Raw genomic sequence first — 20,616 nt, 5'->3', positions numbered from 1 at the left:
AAATCATATTCAAGTAGGTAAGTACTAAAGAGTTACACTGTAGAGGAACAATTTTGTACAAATATCTGCATTCTGTCTATATCTGAGAAACTTGTACTACATGAAACAAGGCATCTGAACAGATCTCACTGCATTTATTTTTTTTAAGCTTTTGCAGGAATATTTCATTAGAAACTGTTATAAAAATAAAATATAAAACAATTATAAAACAGTACACTTTACATATTACTTGAAAGCCACGTAAAATACAAGGTATTTACAGGTACAAAAACTGCAATAGCAGAGATGTATTTTCTTGATATTAGAATTGTCAGAACAATGGAGAGCACAAATATACAGTTCAGCCTCCTTTTCTGGAAAATCCTGGAGAACTGTGATGATCAATGATTTCTCATAATCACAAGAACGCAAACAATTTTGCCTTAATTGATCACATTTATGGAAAGCTTTACAAGTGCTTAGTTAAGCAGGACACAGCAACTCTTCATCACTCTGTTAGCTCCAGGTAGGAAGGTAGGTCTGACTGTAGGAAGCTCTGCTTCATTAAGTTATTTATTAAGCTTTCACAGCTAAAGTGTTTCAGTGGGGTCCAACTGGATTGGTGAACATCCGCAGAATGGAAGATAAACAATGCAACTTCTCTCTGATGTACTCAGGCAACTTTTCATTTTCTCCATACCTAGCAGACAATAGTAGTTGAGATGAGTACATTTAAGGAGATACCGGAGATATTTTAATAAGCTGCATGGGTAAGAAACCTGGTGGAGGAGAGTGCCCTCAAGTCATAGCTTATCCTGCCTTTTCTGGTTAGTACTGCCCAAGATTTCCATTTAATCACAAACAGAAACCAGTAGGGATACTAATTAATAGCAGTGCTTCTTAGCTTACTGTTTAAAGGGTAGCACATTTTCACATTCTGGTACTGAATCATGTAAAAGCTTAACCACATTTTTCGAAAAAGTTGGTCAAATATAGCATTTGTGCCTCCATACTATGAATGCTAATCCTAGCAGATAAATTGCACCTTTTTTCTTGTCTACCACCTTAGAACAAGCATGAAGGACCTCTTATTGCTTTCACTACTGCTGTGGACAAGAACTCTCCAGAGAGAAAGAGCAAATGTTAAATTGAATAAACATTAGCTTCTGATTCAGTTAACTAGTTGGGAGGGAAAAAATAGAGCTTCTTGAATGTTGATTGTATCATTCCATAACACGAATATTTTCTTCACCTCAAAGGGTTTTTACAGGTTACACAACAAACTACTATGGGATAAGAACTCCCATCTACATAAAGCGAAAACCATAACGATAGAGCGACTGCAGACCTAAAACTGCATACAGCAGACAATACAAAATTGTGCCATGAAATGAAATGCCATGCTATTGTTTACATAATCATAACCATGAAAGAAAGGTGACTCTACCACCTCCTCCCTCACCAAGTATAATACCCAGTTCATTCCTTGAATTTGTAACAAGAAGTTCCCACTTAGGTCTATTACTCCAAGATTATCTTGTGTTCCACCAATCTAGCTGTCCTCATCCCATCACCTCAAAGTCTCCCCTCTCCAGATTCTCCAAGGTCCTGTGTTTAATGAGGCTGATTTCTGCCCTGATTCTGACTTTTAGTCTTAGAAACTTCACATTCTATCCCTTTTAAAGCTTATTTTCCCCTCAGGCTAATTTTTAAGGACATACGTGCATATCCAGAATGTTGCCATGCTGTTGCCTCATTTCTCCTTGCATGAAGAATCCCATTCACCAGTGATGTACAAATGCAGCTACCGGGGAGGGGGCGGGGTCTGACCAATATTAGCTTCCCCCTACCCCACCAATCATAATAGAAGCCAGCCACTTTATGAATAAGCACAATGAGTAAGTTTGCAACTGAATAAGTAACGTTGCAAACAGTAGAGGAAAACTCCTTGTTATAGTGGCTCCTCTTTTGATTCTACATTGAAGGAAATACTGAAGTTTGCTGTGGCTCTGCTCCTTCAACCAAAAGGTTGAAGACAACCTTCTGCACATTCTGGATAACCTAGTTGACATAATATAACCATTGATTTGCTGAATAAATCTTATTCTTCCATTCTTCGCTTTTGCTGGAGTGGATCTTGTTGCCGTATATTATTGCACTGGTATAGTCATTTCAGAAACATTCTCTGCTGAATGTTAGTGGTGAAATTTAAAAATACACAAACACGTAAAACAGCAGTTAAATTTTTACTATAACACACTCACCTAACACTGTGACCATCTGGAGATGTATATGTGATAGCAGAAACACCAGCCTGAGCTACCAACTGAGATCCGTCATTAAACTGAACCCACACAGCTCCACTTGTTAGCTGACCAAAAAAAAAGTACGGGGAACACGGGAATTCATAATTATGAAATGGCTCGAACATTGGGAAATTTTAGAAAGTAATTCATTTTCATTTTTCATTCTCTTTAGAAATGTTAGCATAGACTGACAAGGGTCAATCTCAATGTACAGATTTTAGTAACTGATTAATGACTCACCTGAGAAGCCCAGCCAACATTTTTTACAAATACAGACTTCAAGAGTTGAGCTGAATTTACAACACACTCATTTTGGTGAATGGGTGAGCAGCTTGACTCTGTCATAGCTGCTGTGAATGTAGACCCTCCGTACAACGTCGTCTAGAAGGTGAACAAATACACAACTTTATAATCTTGAATTTTACCTCTATAGCATATTTTCAATATTTTAAAGTGCATCTTGCCTCTTCTACCAAACTGATAGCTGACTTGTTTTATTCTTAGAGTATGCCATCACCTTTGACTATATATAGTTGACTCCTCTAACACATAAAAATTATCTTTGCAGCAGATTGTTTTCGTAAGATCCAAATGTTTACTTACAGATGGGTGAGGTGCTTGACTTGGATATTTGGATCTGGCAGCCGTATTTCTCTCCAGTGAGGCAACATCATTCAAAGAAGGGCATGTACCTGGTATAGCAGGAGGTGGTAGCAAAGCCTTTGGAGACTCTGGATTTCCTGGTTTCCTGATAACAGACAGCACCATAGAAGAGTTAAGTTCACGCATTCAACCTTTTTGCCTCCATTAAGAACATAGGAAAGCTGATACTGAAACTTCCTTAGAACATGAAATGCACTTTAACAGAAACATTCCACACACTTTGCTCACCTCCCAACAATAATGGGGAAAAATGGAACACTTTCACTTCTTTCTTCTGCCAAAATAGCAGACTCCAGTGCAAGGCAAATTCGATGACCCTGTGTTTTAAAAAGTTAAAACATTACATTAAAATATGCTAACCTCTTCTCAAAGCAGGAATGTAGCACTTCATGAGAAAGGAAATGTGCAGTTAACTGTAAAAGATACATTCTAAATTGAAAAAGACATTTCTGTGGTCAACTGTCAACATTGAACCTGATCAGCATAAAGATGAATCAGTTCTTTATTTCTTCTTGGGCAGTCATGTTTCCTTGATCTTATGAATAACTTCATAAGAAATTTGTTGCAGGTAACCATGCTATCAAAAGCTAAAAACAAAAGCCCTGAAATACTGAAGTAGAGGGGGGGGACTTTACCGGGGGGAGAAGTGATAAATGTGAATTAATAAGCAGTTAGACTAATAGATTGATATATATATAGATATATATAGGTCAACAAACAGAATATAGATAGAAAATAATTAACTATAAGGATTAAATATAAGGATTGATTAACTAACAATATTTTCTTTTTTTGGTAAGATCTGTAAAATGTACCAAACTGAATGTCTGAAGATATAGATGAGTTAAAGTGATTGACTATGTGATGAGAGGTATACAGAATTATTACAAAAAGATGTAATGAGTAATATATAGAGAATAAGTCAAATTGTTTGATTTAAATGAATGTATGATTTACATGGTTTATGATATATAGAAATATTTGAAATTGAAAAATGGGATAAATTGTTTATCTAAGATGGAAACAAAGACTTACAGTTTGGGCATGCAAAGTTAAAAATAGCTAAGGGTGTACTGCTTAGATTAATGGAGAATATATATTTGTTTTAGATAGAGGAATCTAATAGAAGTAAGGGAAAAGGGACAAAGGGTGGGAAAGCTGTTGGAAGTCAACAAAAGGGGGGGGAAAGGGAGGGGGTTAGAGATGAAAAATTGGGGAAAATTGAATGTAAACGCAAAAATAATGGATTCTAACCCAATAAAAAAATTTTCAAAAAAAAAAAAAAGCTAAAAACAAAAGCCATGTAATACCTTTTACTAGGCCAACCCAAATGACGCACAGCTCTCCAGAACTCTTTTTTTTAAAAAAAATTCAGAACAAAGGGGGGGTACAAAAAAAGAAGGGGGGATAACAGGGTCAGAGGAACAATAAGATTTTTCTCTACAAGAGTTGTTATAATAAAATACAGAGTGCACAAAACATACCGTAATCAGAGTTCATCAATATTACATCTCCTATTCCAACTCCTGTGTATCTTCTCAAACTAAATACAATCTTTTTCCTATACAATATTCAATTTTAGATCAACTAAAGGTCAAAACAAGCGGTCTCCATGTACATTCTTACTGCTATATCTTAATATGTTCTAATGCTTCTATACAGATCATTTCTATTTAACTTAACTATTTTGCCAAAGTTTCCATATCATGCATTCTACCTCATCACTAATATTTAACCAATTTCATCTTATCAGATCCTAACCTTATATCCAATCTATAACAATATATCGGTATACCATCCTATTCAGGTTTCTAAAACTAAAGACATTTTATGCATTTTATCCTTTGTAAGCAAAATAATTCCCCCATTTCTCTTCGAATTCTCACAGAGCTCTCCAGAACTCTTGGCAGTACAAAACAGAGATAGGAATTAGTTAGCAATTTAAAAACTGAGGTACAAGTAAAATTTACCTCATTTGCATGATCCACATATATTTGCATATCCTTCTCTAAATTACTGTCTTCTTTTAGAGTGTAGGCTTTCCCAGATTTTTCTATCACTCGAATTATACCTGCTGTCTTGTGTATTTTTGCCCCTATAAAAAACAAACATTTCTGTAAATACACAAGTAGTTGTCAAGCAGACAATTCTATAACCATTCTAGTAGAGCGAAAGCAGTGCTTCATGAGAACTACTTTCAGAACAAACTAAATCCTCCTGAAAACATGAATATGAGTCTGACTGAGTGCACAATCCACTAGCACTTGCATTAGTCAATGAAGCAGATATTAGTAAAAATGCAAGTCACCATATTTGTTATATTTCCAAAGAACTGTTGGAACCCCACATAAAGATTCTCTGTGTTACATTTCATATCTTGGCTTTTTAGAATTTTTACATGAAACGTGAGAAGTAAAACTGACAATGTGAATTAAAATATAAAGAGTAAGAAACTTTCACATTAGCTAGAAGCCCCTAATTTAAAGCAAGTATAAATATTTAATATAAAATAGTTTAAGAGTATATACCATCATAAAAACAAATTTCTACATCCGCGGGAGGAGAGTTTTCCATCAATATGCACTTTGCATATCTGGTATAGAAGGTAACTTTGGGTGTTTTGGATCTTACCAACTGCACAAATTTAGCTGCATACTGATATTTTTTCCAGTACTTCTCTAAAACAAGAAAATGAATAAAATGAAAGGTTTATATAGTTCAGTTTGGAACGTATCTCTTACTAGAACATCTTTGTAACTCAAAATTAAAATTTCTCCTCCCACAAGCTTCCCATTCACTACCACCCTGAAGGGAGAAAGTTACATTTTTAAAAATATAGCTTTACACAAGTAGATTTCAAAGTACATCCCCTGGCTATTAATTATTTTATTTCTTACACCCAAAATATCCAGAGAGAATACCATTCAATTATTTTACAAACTCTTCTTTTACGCATGAGCAACAGTTCTAAGGCTTGTGCACACAAGATGGATTTTCTTCATAGGAAGGGGAGAAGAAAAATATATGCAGTCCCGTGCAAGATACTAAGCATAGTTTGACCAAAACTTCATTTATTTCAGAAGATATTTCTTATTTAAGCAGTAGTAGGGCCATAGAACAGTCCAATGAAATCCACTTGAAAAAGCATTGATGTGGCTGTTGGCCTACACAGTTGCTTGCCCTGTGACCAATCCATTACACAGCCTACTCCACCAAGTGCTCCCCAAAGGTGTCTGGTTCTACCGTACGCGGAAACGCTGTGCCATGGCAGTGATCCATAAGGTGAGCCACTCTACAAATTACAATCACTACATGAATCACTGGAAGGAGACTGTTCAAGCAGCTCCCATGTAAGAGCTGCAACACCAGAAGCCATTCTGAATAAGATATTTTACACACTAACTTCAGCTACCGGAAAGCATTAACCCATATTCTTTGTTTAATGGAGAATCTTGTGGCAATTTAAAGGCTAACAGATTTATTGTGGCAAAAGTTTTCATGAGCCTGAGCTCACTTTAGTATTGACTCAGACTCACAAAAGCTTATGCCGCAAATACTTTAATCTAAAGGTGTCACAAGACCCTCTGTTAGTTTGGCTTCAGCAGATTAATACAGCTTTCTTTCTAAAATATATTCTTTAAGAGGGAGGGACAGATTCTTCATAAGTTTAACATTGGTTAATGGTAATTGGTAAGGCTACTGGTAGGTACAGCTAGGAATCAACTTACATAACACACGTATGCCAGAATTTCATTGCTTGAACATTGTAATTCAAATCCACTATGTTAGCTCCATGGCCTATAGTGTTTTTAAATACAGTATGTTTAGGAAAAAGCACAATGCTGAAAATCCAGTACTTATATCTTTCAACATTACATTTAAGAGTAAATGGGAGAGCTTTAAATGGTTTCCTATAAATCACCCACATCTACTGTAAATGCATTTAATAGAATGCACGTACAATCATATTTAAGCATTTCAATGTCATCTACCTTAAAATCCTAACAATTTTGTAAAGATGTTGTTGTTTACATCCCATTGGACTTTAGCCTTTGAATAACAGACTCCTCTGCCATATTACAAACTTCTTTTGAAGCTCCCCCTCCTTTTCAGTAATGGTTTATTATGTTGCATGGAAGCCCAGCTGAGAAACAAAGCCTACTTAGGGATATTGATCGAGTTGCACAGTTCCTTTCAAAGTTTGCTGACATTCCTAAGTGGAATGATAGAAATGTACCATACCTGGCAAGCTGTCAAAGTTATAAATATTTAAGTCTTCAGGAGGAGGTGGAGGTCTGTCTTTAAGAGGGACGCCTCTTCCTTCATTTGGATGATAAACTGTGACCTTAAGACACAGAAAAAACAATCTCACAGCCAAGAATTATGTACTTAAAATATCTTACCTGAAAATTAATGAGTGATATGTAGTATAAGATACCATAACTGACCTCACAGGGTGGCTTCTGTCATAAGCCAGTCGCTTCTGAGACAAATCTGCTACCCTCACATTAAGAGGTGCTGCATTTTTCAAGAGTTATCAACTTTGAGTCAGGATTTTAAAGAAGATTGAACCAATGTATTGTCGAAGGCTTTCACGGCCGGAGAACGATGGTTGTTGTGGGTTTTCCGGGCTGTATTGCCGTGGTCTTGGCATTGTAGTTCCTGACGTTTCGCCAGCAGCTGTGGCTGGCATCTTCAGAGTGTCACTGTGACACTGAGAGATCTCTGTCTTTTGGTGCTACACCTCTGAAGATGCCAGCCACAGCTGCTGGCGAAACGTCAGGAACTACAATGCCAAGACCACGGCAATACAGCCCGGAAAACCCACAACAACCAAGATTGAACCAATCACATAACTAAATTCACATAACTTTCCCAAGTAGTTTGATAGAACATGGATAGCCATGACTGAACAATCTGTTGCTTATACCAAACGTGTCCAAAACTCCATCTTAATAGAAGCACTTTTTAAAAAGAGTGTTCAATTTAAGCCATGCAGTGTTTTAAAAAGCTTCTGGAAAGTTGTTGATGGGGGGGTGGGGGTCCTGAAGCTATAGATTAACACATTTATTGTGGCCTGAGTTTTCATAGATAGACGACTCCCATTTCAGTGGATGACAAACCTTCCTCACTATTACTTTTAAGCTCTATGCCTCGTAGCATTAGCATAAGCCAGTTTATTTAGTACAGATACAATTGAAATAAGAATGTTTATAATGTATTGCTACTCACCCCACTTCCATCACAAGATATCCTCATAACTTCTTTTACAAGCTCTTGGGAACAATATTCTTTTAGAAATTCCATGCACACTTCTCCTGTATCTAAAATACTCACCTAGGATATATGTTAAAAACAAAACAGTCTAAATGGTGTTTCTTGTAAAAAGTAGTTGGTATAAAGAGCCCTATTCCACTTACATTACTTTTAAGGCAAACATATCACAGTTAATCAAAATAGTAGATTGTATTCAGGAACAAGGTGCTCCTAGCATTGATATAAGCCCAAACAAATGAGACACTCTTTTCAGTGTAACTGAATAGCTAATAAGCTGGTGTGGTTTTGTAAAGCAACCAATAGGAAGTTCCAACCCTACAGCATTTACAAATAGGGGAGGATCACACACAGCAATAAAAAGTAAATGAGGGAGTGGGAGGCAGGCAAAAGCAGCAGCAGTACTGAAAGACATACACAAGAGGATTAAGTTTAAGAACTGAAAAGAAATTCTTTAGTTATTGGACTAATGAAAATTCTCCTACTTAATATTGCTATGACAGGAATACAAAGAAAGACAGATTATTTTAATTTCTTTATATAAATTAAAGAATACGTTCTGGTTCAAATTTTCAAACTTCCCAACAAAAAGTGGTCCAATATATTTATCTCCCCCCAGAGATATCAACAACAAAAGAAAACAACCTACACCAAGTATTTTACACATCGTTATCACTGGAGTTAAATGCATAAGAACAAGGCTTCTGGGGAAGGGCTGAATGTGAGGCGTTCATCAAGGAGAACTGGGATTAAGATTAGACACAGGAGCCTGTAAAGGTCTATAATGCAACTATGGTAGCTGTCAGCACTCTTGCTCAGATGGCTGCCTCTTATCACAGCACAGCTATGTTGGACAAGAATAGCTGTATCCTCTGCTGAGTCAGAAACCTTGCTGGCAAGCAGGTGAGAAGCGGCTGACTCTGCCACATGGTCAATTAACAGGCATGGAATTCAGGCTGCAGCAGTACAAGTGACTACTTCTGCCAGTACATCTGAAATCAACAGAAATGACTGAGCTATAAGTGAAGGCATGAGTTTAAGTTGATGCTACAGTTCTTCTTACCCAGATACAGAGCTTATCTGGAACTTCTCTGCTCAGTAGAGAAGGTTTATGTTAATAAGGCAAACATTTATAACATTAGTTTTTACTATAATTCCTTAATAGTTTTGAAATGTAACACAATACATACCACTGCATTTTTTGTTTTTTGTCTGATTGGTTTTAACCTATGAGCATTCAGAGGAGATACAATACTTTGCAACGTAGGTTTTGGGTGGCCAAATTGTCGTTCTTCAACCCAGTTTTTTCTGGTTTCAGAAACTGTGTGGAGATCTGGTGCAGGTGCTGGCAGAACCTTTTCTGCTTTACACAGAAGTCCAGTGGTGAATTTCCCTTCACCCAGTGACCGCACAGCTGACATAGTTGTTTGTGCACCATCTTGTGTCTTTTTGCCTTTTAAGCCATTCCATGTATTTTTCAGCATTTCTTGAGGCACACCAAGTTGAAATGGGAAATCTCCATTTGCATTCCTAACACTCTTGTGGTATGAAAGTTCCTGCACTGGAGCTAAAGCAACAGAAGAGTATGTTAATGATTTGGAAAGGCTCTTCTCATACCTAGCAGAAGAAAAAAGTTTCCCGTATGTTATTTTCATCTGCTTCCAAGTAATCTTACACACCAGTTGAAAATGTTTTCTGAGTTTCAGTTCCAATTCAAATAAGACACCTGACCAAGACAATATTATTGTTGTATCATATAATATTTTCTAAATGTAATAATTGCAAAGCTATTTTAGTTTCAACAGCATCCTTACATTTAATGGGAATATGATTGTTCCTGGTTTTAAAAACAGTCATATATAATCACCACATTAATTCTTTTGTTTCAAAAAAGAATACCTGCTTTTGAAGAAATTAAGTATTATATTCCAGATTCGTGCCTTCAGCTCAAACAGATGGGGTGGGTGTGACAAAGTAAAGCATTGCGGAAGGTATCAAGACAGCAGCAATGCTTCTGCTCAGATATAGTGTATGAATTATTATATTAACCTCCTGCCAAAGTACATAGGCAATTAAATAAAAATTGAAGGAAAATTGTCTGAGGATTCAGATAATCCTAAATGTGTGTCCTGTGGTTAAAACTCCCCAAGGGATTCTGAGTATTTCAACATAAAAGGAAACATCTGAGAAGTTTTAAGCAGTCCTTGCTTAAGTTACAGCTCCATTGTGCTTCTTTATCCTACAATGTAATACGAATATGATGCAAGCAAACAAAAACTCCTCCTTGCCTTCTGTCCCTGTTGTTCTTCTCTCCACCCTCCCTTCTGCAGCAACACTAATCATCATCTGCTGTTTTCCTCCTTTCTGTCTATCCAGATAGTTAAGCTGTTTCAACACTGACATCTGATCACTTTCTGAATACTGGATTTAATTTATTAACTATGATAAAAAGTTATGTCTCTTATATTTCTTATACATCAGAATCTTAAAAATTATCAAAATACCAATAAGAATACTACCTCAGCCAAGTAGTATATTCAGTGATTTTTTAAAATTTCACTATGGAATATTTGTGCTGCTTTATTTCAAAATACAGCAATATATTCTAAATAAGCCAGTTCCAACATTCTGTTAGACTACAGCATGACCAAGAAATGCAACCTGGAACTCAGTTGAGAAAACCAAGCTGGACTCAAGTTATTATAAACTCAGTTCATAGAACACCACATCCCAAATAAACATGCATAGGTCTGCTACACAGGTATGACCCTCCTTCAGATGGACTTTCTGAAGAGACAACAATTTCTAAACAGTGAAAAAAAGTCTTTTTTATGTATTACTTGTGAACCAGAATCTCCCAAAATAGGAAAAGAGCAGCAAGATTGCCACTTCACAATCCAGGACATTGTTGTCATTTAAAAGCAACCTTCTTTCCACAGGGATTGCCTTTCTAGGTTCATTTAATCGTTATATCCACATAGTTATCCTTGGACGAGGGCACACGGAGCCCCGGTAGGTTCTGCTCATGAGCATGGTCTGTTTACAAGAAATGTAATAGGCGAATGTGTCTAATGTTAAGCAGGTGGTTATAAAAGTACTACAAACATTCATACCATTTGGCTGCATGTTTCCAAGCCACTGCTGCATTGTTTCAGTTTGCAACTTTGGTTCTAATAAACCAGCACTGGGCTTCATTTGATAGAGAAAATTTGAACTAAAAAAAAGAGAAAGATTTGTAAGTATCTCTTCTAACAACGGGCACAGACAACTTACTGATACATGTGCATTGCCTATAGTGGCACCCACCATATGGAATAGCCTGCCTCAAGAGGTAAGGAAGGTTTCCACTCTTTTGGCTTCCCACAAACTATGCAAAGCGGAACGGTTCAGGAGCACATTTTAATAAAGGAAGTAGGGCTGCATTATAAACAGAATATTCAAGAAGATGTTTTATTAACTGCAACAGGACTGTGGGAGTAATACTAATATGTATTTCATGTTGCTGTATATTTTTATTTTTCTCACTGCATTATATTTTTTATTTTTTGCATTATTCAACATGTCATATTTAATACTTATATCATTTTCATATTTCTACAGTCCTCATTCTGTTCTATTGTTTATTAGATGTCTCTTCATTCTACTGATTGAACTGTTTTACGCTATGTAATCTTCCCGGAGTCCCAGTGAGAATGGCAGACAATAATAAATAAAACATAAGTGTGGACATTTACTTCAATGAGCAGATTATTCCATCACCACCACAGGAAAACAGGTTAATTGCAGCTAGAGTCGTAGCACTTGAGGCAAATGATGCTTCATTGGGACAACATGGGAGCAGCGCTTAATTTGTAAAGCATTAAGTAAAATACTCAAGGCATTATTTTAAATTATTTACAGATAGGACAAATAGCCAGCAGTAGTGATCCACAGCTTACATTCAAAGAAATAATGGGCCAAACAAACATTTTCTGGCAGTTTGTTTTAAAAACTACTTCCTAGGAAGGATGTTGAGATTATTCTTACTTCTGAAAAAATGCTATTTGATAATCACATGGCAGCTGTTCAGTATCTAAACATCTCTTGGCTGCAATTGGCCAAATGGAGTCTCTTGACAGAATGGACACAGCATGACATTCCTTATTCTAAGGGTCCCTCAACTAGTTCTCTCCTCTAATGTTTTGGTACTTATTCATGATCAAATAGTCTAAACAAGGTAGCTCCTGTCTAGGCCAGAGAGATGTACAGCATGGAAATCCCTCAAGTTCAAAATTAAAGTGATAGCCTTGGTCCAACCTTATAAAAGTAATGCTTTTAAAGGAAAGCTATATCTTTTCCCTGTCATGTCATCTACAGGATGGCAACAGGGAAAAAAGGACATTGGAGATTACAGTGTAGTTTCTAAGCCCTTTAAGTGTACAAGTACTAGCAATAACTGGGGAGTATCAACTGGTTTCTCTAAAAGATAGACTCCAAAAAAATCCAGTATGAGGGGCCTTTTGTCCCATTCTGCATTTGTTTTGCCCTCATCAAGGCTCTGGTTTCTAATCAAGCGGCAATCCTAGGCCTTTTAAAATATGTGTAGTAGAGCATGTGTAGTAGAGCATAAAGCATTTAATGAAAGAAAAAGAAGCTACAATAGAATATTACCAAACTTGATCTTTAACAGGTGGAGAGAGATGTTTTTCCATAGAGCCAGGACCTGTGGGAAGCTTTTCTTTTAGCACTGCAGGAATATCAGCATAACTATCTGTCGGTGAGAAACTCATATTTTCTCTTACTCCTGCTCTGGGTTTCGAGAGGATTTCCATAGAATGACATCTCTCCACGTGAGTTGGTATTCCCTGATTCTGGCTATGGAGTGTACCAGACCTTTCAGAAGAATGTGCCCTCCTGAGGTAGCGTGAATGTGGCCGTTCTTCCATCAGTGGCATTGCTCTTCCCCTACCGGTATTAACTAATTCTTGTACTGGAAGTCCCCAGTTGTTATAAGAACTGCTTCCATCCCCAGAAGAGGCATCACTGGCATTCTTATTTTTAGGAAGGATAGTCATTTTATTGGGGAGTGGCTGGCCCATTAAAAGTCTCTTCTTTTCCTTCAAGCAGCCACTAGTATTGACACTGGAGGATGTAGTAAAAGCTGTAGAAATGGTGGCATTTCCACTATCCATTGAACCTTCTGCAGTTTCCAAGTCTTTACTTCTTGCTGAGTTACACTTAGACATAAAAGGATGATCCAAAACAGATGAAAGACTTAAACGATCTGCTGGGTTTTTGCGAAGTAACTGATGAATAAGGTCCTGAGCCTCTACTGATAAAAATGCTGGCATTTCATAATCTGCCAATACCACTTTGTTCAGGGTATTCTTTACTGTATCAGTATCAAAAGGTGGCTTTCCAACCAGAAGAGTATAGTACATACATCCCAAGGACCAAACATCAGACTCAAGCCCATGTGCACTTCTTGTGGCTATTTCTGGAGAAATGTAATTTGGGGTCCCACACATTGTATAATGTTTTTCATGAGGCATTCTCAGTTGAGTTGCTAGTCCAAAATCAGCAATCTTAATGTTCATATTGTTGGTGAGTAAGAGGTTAGAGAGAGTGAGGTCTCGGTGCAATATTCCATGGGAATGAAGGTACAGCATCCCTGTAATGATCTGATGCATGAAGTTCCGAACTACATAGAATTAAAAAAATGTTAAGTGAAGATTCTTTATGCATATTTGCTCTGATATCTTTGAACTTTCTCACCGAACCTGTTTTAACACTTACTCAGTATGACATAAACACTGCAACTCCGAAATTGATCCATTACTCGAGACAGAACAGCTGACAAATGACTCAAAGGAGAAATAAACTGAAAAGCACTTCTGACATACTCATATTAAAGTATTTTATTTTCCTTATATATTCCCTAGAAACCCATTGTAGCATTTGTAAATGTCAGTTTCTGAAGACATGCAAATCCCAACAACTGGCAATTAACAATTTCCAGTTTAAAAGTCACAATTTTATATATTTCACAGAAAAATTCTGATAACAGCAATTTTTTCAGAGTTCCGTTAACAGCAGGTCAAGCTACATGGCTAAAATCTAAAGAACTGTACTGTTAGTTCCACACACCTAGGTAGGCTTTGAAATGGTATCTCAAAAATCAGGCTCACTTGATACTGAGGGGACTTTCAAGAGTGCTTTATTTCATGGGATTCTACGGTTCAAAAAAAATTATGGATCCTACCTACCCACCCATTTACTTGGCTCATCAAAAGTATGACAATGAACACATTTCACACCTACCTTCTTCCTCAGAGAAAGGTTTCTTTCTGTTCTTTAAGTATCTGCTCATTTCTCCATTATGACACATCTCTAATATCAGATATACATAGTTGCTATCTTCAAAGTAATTATACAACTAGAACATAAAAAGGATGAATATTAAGTATGCTGCAGCCTAAATATGAACATTTTCATGTCTTTTTAATGTACATTCTTACCTCAAGTATGGAGGGATGTTTTAGCTGACAATGAATCTTCACTTCATTTTGAACTCTCTGTACCATTCCAACTTTGTGCATAGCCTTTTTGTCAATCTGAAAATATACCAGAATTTTTTCTCAACTGTAAATTTTAAGCTGATACATACAAATAAAGATCATTTCTGTTAAAAGAACGGGCATGCTCACATTTCTCCTTGCATAGTACATTTAGGAGCATGGTCTTAAACTCTGACTAAATCGTAAATTTGGTTAGGAATCGAGTATTAGGCTTGAATCCTAAACTTGCAAGTAAATCCTTGTAAGTTCTAAGTATGTTTATGGCTTACTTTTATATTCTAGAACCTATGGAAATGTGTTGCACATTTTTAAGCAGCAGAAGCTAATATTATGGCTGTTGAATTAACTGACAGTCCAATCCTATGCAGAGTTACTCCAGTCTAAACCCAATCATTTCAGCAGGATTAAACTAGAGTAACTATGCATAGGGTTGCACCTAAAGGAACTCTGTATCAATCCTATTATTCTCAAATTATTTTTTCTGTTAATGCTGACAGATTCATCTATTTGAATAGCAAATATGCTGTGCTCTAACCCATTGCTAAAATAAACATTTAAAGATATGCAAGCCTAGAATCACTCAAATCTGCCACCCTAGGTATAGAGCTTGTATGCCCAAGTCATATATCTAGATTGGTAGAAATGACTGGCTCTAAGCTAACATCAGTCTGTTTGCCCCCTCCCACACACCATTTGCAGTGTCTTTATGTCCCTGTTATCTCAGTCACACTCTCAGGGCGGCCCTTGTTTCAGATCAAACACTTCTGATCTGGAAAGCTGTCCCAAACAGGCAAATCCTGAAGAAAAATCTTCAGATTGATCTATGTAGAACACTTTGAGGGACCAATCTCTTCAGAAGTGAAGTCTTAAAGCAATAATGACTGTATATGTATTTGTACAACAAAGCATGGGAAGGACACTGAAGAGCAGAGAGGTTAAACATCTGAGCAATCTGGGATTCAAATTGCCAAGAAAACTACAGACGCCAAGCACTGGAAAAGTAGCAACACATGGGATGTGTCTCGGAGTTATGGCAGCATTCATTGGCTGCAGTGGGCCAGAGACATTATTGCTAAGACTCGTCTTTCCGTGGTGTTTGCTGTCCTTTATTCTGGAATGCCTATCATTTCCCAACTTGTACAGGTAACTGATTCAATGGCCACTTACCATTTTTATGGCCACTTCTAGGCCTGTTTTCAAAGATACTGCTCTGTAGACTCCTGCAAAGGAGCCCTTGCCCAGCAGGTTCCCCACCTTGAAATCCTGAGGGAGGAAAAAAAGTGATTGTTGTTATTATCTTCTTGTCTTTATAGACAGGGAGCCACCCTTGGCAATAGCACAGAGGCATGTGCTGCATCTAACCATTTAAAAATATTTTATGTAAATTTTTCATACTGTGTGGAAGATTTGTCTAATAGAGATGCAAGAAAATCCTTTTTTTCCTGGTGATTTACACAACCAATTTAAGTCACTTTGCTAAAAACCAATCTACCTTGTTCCAAGGCAAAAAAGTTACAAGGAAAGGTTTTTGACAGAGACTGCCATGACATACATTAGAATGCAGTTGAAAAGACCTTCTCATTTCTCATTTCTTATATACTCCTAAAGTATAAAAGAAAATGCCACTAAAAACAGAGAAATAGGGCTGACTTATCTCCCCACCACAGAAATCTTTTTTTTTAAAAAGTGTGTGTGTGTAATTTTATTTTACTTTATTTAGACCCCACTTCTCTTCCCAATGGAGACCCAAGGTGGCTTACATAATTTTCTTCCCTCCATTTTATTCCCAGAACAACCCTGTGGGGTAGGTTAGGCTGAGAGTGTGTGACTGGTCCAAGATCACAGTTTCCATGGAAAAGTGTGAATTTGAACCTGGTTGTCCCAGATCCTAGTCCATCACTCTGACCACTACACACAAGGGCTACACACACAGAGAGAGACACCCTTTTGCCAGTTCTCCCTCACACACATACTCATAACTAAATAGAAAAATCCAGCAGACGCCTTGCTCTTCCTCATAAACCCTGTTCTCCTTCCTCTACTGTAGGAAGACCTTTCACTAGCTATGGGAACGCTGAAGGCTTCATCCACAGCGACTGGGCATGCTCAGTCCTCTGAGGACGGTGGGCTGTTTCTCCAACGGGGCTAAAAGCGCTGCTGCGAGCGAGAGAAGGACGGTGCTTTACCTGAATGGAGTTCTCCCAGGGCAAGCACTGGGACATGCCGGCGGAGGAGGCAGCGCCGCCGGGCACGGGCGAGAGCAAGAGACTGAGCAGCCACTGCGGCATCCTGCCAGGGACTCGCTCCCACTGAGTGCCAGCCGCAGCAGGACGCCTGCAGACTGCCGGGTTTGCCGCCCTCCATCCCGCTCTCAGGGGAGACGCGGCTGCCATAGCAGCAGCCGAGAAAGCGCTCCGGAGGGACGCCAAGCTCCGGCCGCCGCCACGACTCCCGCGGGGCAATCGCGGCATTGGGGCCGCGTAGTAAAGGCTCTTACTGAAGCCGGGAAACTATTTAAACGCCTCTCGACAAGGCGTGCCAAATTGTGGCGGTGTAGGTGTGTGTGTGTCCCCGATGTGAGCAACAACCCTGACCTCGAAGGCCTTTGGAACAGGCACTCCGAAGACTTGCCAAAGCTTTTAAGCATATCACTACACACTTTAAAATGCCCTTTCAAGATTAATATGAATTACTTAATCTTTCAAAAGGCACTGATCTCTTTTGGGCCACATCATTTTTGTCTTCCCCACATGCTTAGGAGAGCTCACTCATAACAGCCTGACAGCTGGTCAGCCCTTCAATGTAAACAAATCTTCTCCACAGAACCATCCCCAAGAAATTTTAAACTTGTATGCCTCAGGATAGCCAATCTGCCCCAAATCTTCTTTATGGGTTTAGGCACCCACATTTAATTGTACATTATACCAATTATTTACTAGACAAAATGAGAATATGTTGGGGGGGCGGGGAGACAAGTAAAATACATCTAGAATTTCAGACTGCACAGATGGGCACCACCAAGGGTAATATAATGTTCTGTAATGCCAGCCAAGGGCCTATTCTCACACACATTCACATTAGCATGCCATTTTTTAAAAAAAGTTAAGCCTTGTAAAACAATGTAGTAGCTGTCTTTAACACAGGCTTCTAAAATACCACTTCTCTGTTCACCTAGAACAATAATGAATTATTTCCAGGCAACCAAATAGGGAAGCTATTGCAAACTGGAAAGAAGTTTTCTCCCCCCCACCCCCTGCCTTTTCACACCATCAGTGTGCCACAAGGTACTGGGCAAGCAAGCTAGTAAAAACGTGTGGACTAAAAATTTTACAAAAATTTTTGACAATCGTTCTCGCCCCTCCCCTTCATACTGGGGAGAAGGTATCATATAAGAACAAAATAAAATGTAAATAACAGGGCTGAGAATAAATAAAATGAACATTTGAGAATAAAATTATGCATGCAAAGTCAACCAGGTTTCCTTTGGCATCTAACCCATAATATCATTTCCTAGACTATATTCTTGATTCCTATTGTGGGCTAGACTAGGAAAACATATCCCCTTGCATGATTCTACAATCTTAAGCAGCGGGCATTAAAATTTAGAATTACCACTCTCTTCTCACACAGCTCCTGTGGATCTAAAAAGCTGGCAGGTAGAAATTCAATAGGGAAAGTTTTCCTGACAAGAAAATGCAGGAATAGAGGAACTTCCTTCAGCTACAATACAAATTCCAAAGGGGCAGCTACATTAATCTATTACAGCAATAACAAAAAGTGGTTTTGTGACACTTAAAAGGCAAACAAATTTATTTTGGTATAAGCTGTTACAGGACAGAGGCCAATCAATCAAACACATGAATTCAGTTGGCAGATACAATGGCATAAAGAAAAAGTTAAATAGCACAAAAACTGCTAACTCTGAACTTGGTAACATGTTGAACTCAATAGGATTCCGTAAAGAAAACAGATTCCGATTACATTACAGGCATTAAATTAGCTTAGCAAGGAAAGGAAGGCTGGGTTATCACCTAGGATTACTATTTTGAATAGTCACTGAGGTCAAGTGAACTTTGCATAGATGCCATAGAAATTTTGCTACTAGCCATGGTGAGCCTCCATATACAAAGGCAAGAAACCTCTGAATACCAGTGCTGGGAAGCAGCAACAGGAGAGCTCCTCAGCCTCCGTGCCCTGTTTATTTCGCCCTCCAGTGTAACTGGCTGGCTACTGTGTGAAGGAGGATACTGGATTAGATGGCCCACTGATCTGAGCCAGCAGGGCTCTTCTTACGTTCTTAAATGTCTCAGAATGCATTTCGATATCTTCTGATCCTACTGTTTACCATTTCCCCCCTATGCCAATGTATATGTCAAGCAAGACCCTGAAACATGCACCCGTGGAGCTCGATTCTAGTCCACCGAAGTTTATGGCACAGTAGATCCGAGTCTATAAAGTGCCAGAAAACATCCTTTTGTATATTTGCTTTTCTCCTCCTCCTCCTTGCAGAGACTTTAAGAAAAGCACTCCACAACAGCACCCCCCTATATACACACGCCCCTACAGCCTAACGCGCCGCAGCTTTCCCGCAGCCGGTCTGCACCGTGTAGTGATGCAAAGCCCCGCCCAACAATCTTTCTGCATCTCATCTATCCGTCCGGCCAGAGAGGACCAATCGGAGGACGAGCAAGGCCGCCTCCCCTTGGAAACGTGGGCGGACCCAGCCCAGACCCCCTCCCCCGCAGCGCCCAATGGCCCCGTCTCTCCTCCCAGGCGACGCAGAGACCCGCTTGCCCACCTCAATCTTCTCGCCGATGCAGGTCGCCATGGCTGCGCTCCGGTCTCGCGGCTCCGCCGTGTAGACAGTATTTCCCTATCGCACGGCCTCCCTCGCCACTGCCACCGCTGCGCCGCCCCGGCCTCTCCCTCCCCGCTAGGGGGGCCGGGGAGAAACCCCCTCCTTGCCCGGGTCCATTTTGAAAAATCGCGCCGTTGCTCCTTCGCCTGCGCCTGACGTCATCGCGTAACCGTCCCATCCTCTTTGAGGGCAGTTCGGGCTCCTGTTTATGACCTTCAGTGACAGGAATGCGCGTGCGCGAGATTTTTTTAATTCTTCTGTTTGCGCTTGCGCACGATCTCGCGCTTGAGTTTCTCTGGGCTGATGGCTCTTTTTTCCTTTGCCCTGTCTTTATCCGCACTCCCATGGTTGCCAACCGCCAGGTGGGGCCTAGAAATCTCCAGTAATTTCAACTGAACTCCAAACTACAGAGATCAGTTTCTGTGGAGAAAATGGCAGCTTTGGACGTGGCATTGTATCCCTCTAAAGTCCTCTCACACTCCGTCCCTCCCCCATCTCAACCCGGAGTTGGCAACCGTCCACCCCCTTTTCGTACTAATTCCTTTCGGATTCTCCATCTTGCGCGATAAGAAGTCGATGCCGAATGAATCAATCCTCGTAGTATGTCTAACTGAGACCTTAGCTCCTCGCACTAGCGCAGTCTAACCTAAACGAGTCTGCCTAACATCTTTGTTTCGTTTTAAACTTGCTGCAAACTGCAGGCGTCGGTGGCGGCTTTTCCTTCGTGCCCAGCACAATCCTTTTCTCTCGCTTCTAGGCCCTTTCTAGCGCTACAATCGAATCTCATTAAGAGTTCTAATAAACTTGAACTTCAGATATTGTTGTTTATGATGTTTAGTCTACTTTACAGGAGCGAGGAAAAGCACAGGATCGCCTTGCATCACTGCAGCTTTCCACTCTGTGCCACATGGCTCTTTTCTTGAAGGATGGAATAAAAACACGATTAATGAATAAGGGTATTATGTCAGGATTGCTTTTG

At 39.1% G+C, this 20,616-nt stretch overlaps 1 protein-coding gene across 2 annotated transcripts; it reads right to left on the bottom strand.

Annotated features, from left to right (window-relative positions):
• Positions 1–117: 117 nt before the first annotated feature.
• On the bottom strand, positions 118–19,727 carry PLK4 (polo like kinase 4). 2 transcript variants are annotated; one of them, XM_054989897.1, is made up of 16 exons: positions 19,578–19,727; positions 15,947–16,042; positions 14,720–14,815; positions 14,523–14,637; positions 12,873–13,902; positions 11,336–11,436; positions 9,413–9,789; positions 8,181–8,285; positions 7,191–7,293; positions 5,477–5,626; positions 4,919–5,043; positions 3,177–3,265; positions 2,889–3,033; positions 2,526–2,666; positions 2,244–2,350; positions 118–679 (listed from the first exon to the last, which is right to left on the bottom strand). In XM_054989897.1, exons 1-16 carry the CDS (start codon positions 19,605–19,607, stop codon positions 580–582), a joined length of 2,910 nt encoding a protein of 969 aa, XP_054845872.1. In that variant the 5' UTR covers positions 19,608–19,727; the 3' UTR covers positions 118–579. The 2 variants fall into 2 exon arrangements, with proteins under 2 accessions (XP_054845872.1, XP_054845871.1); XM_054989896.1 differs by lacking the exon at positions 19,578–19,727 and adding an exon at positions 16,966–17,067.
• Positions 19,728–20,616: the final 889 nt, after the last annotated feature.

Source organism: Eublepharis macularius, chromosome 10 (assembly GCF_028583425.1).
Source record: "Eublepharis macularius isolate TG4126 chromosome 10, MPM_Emac_v1.0, whole genome shotgun sequence".
NCBI classification, from domain to species: domain Eukaryota; kingdom Metazoa; phylum Chordata; class Lepidosauria; order Squamata; family Eublepharidae; genus Eublepharis; species Eublepharis macularius.
Note: the sequence above shows the minus strand (reverse complement) of the source record. Positions and strands in the feature narration are given on the sequence as shown.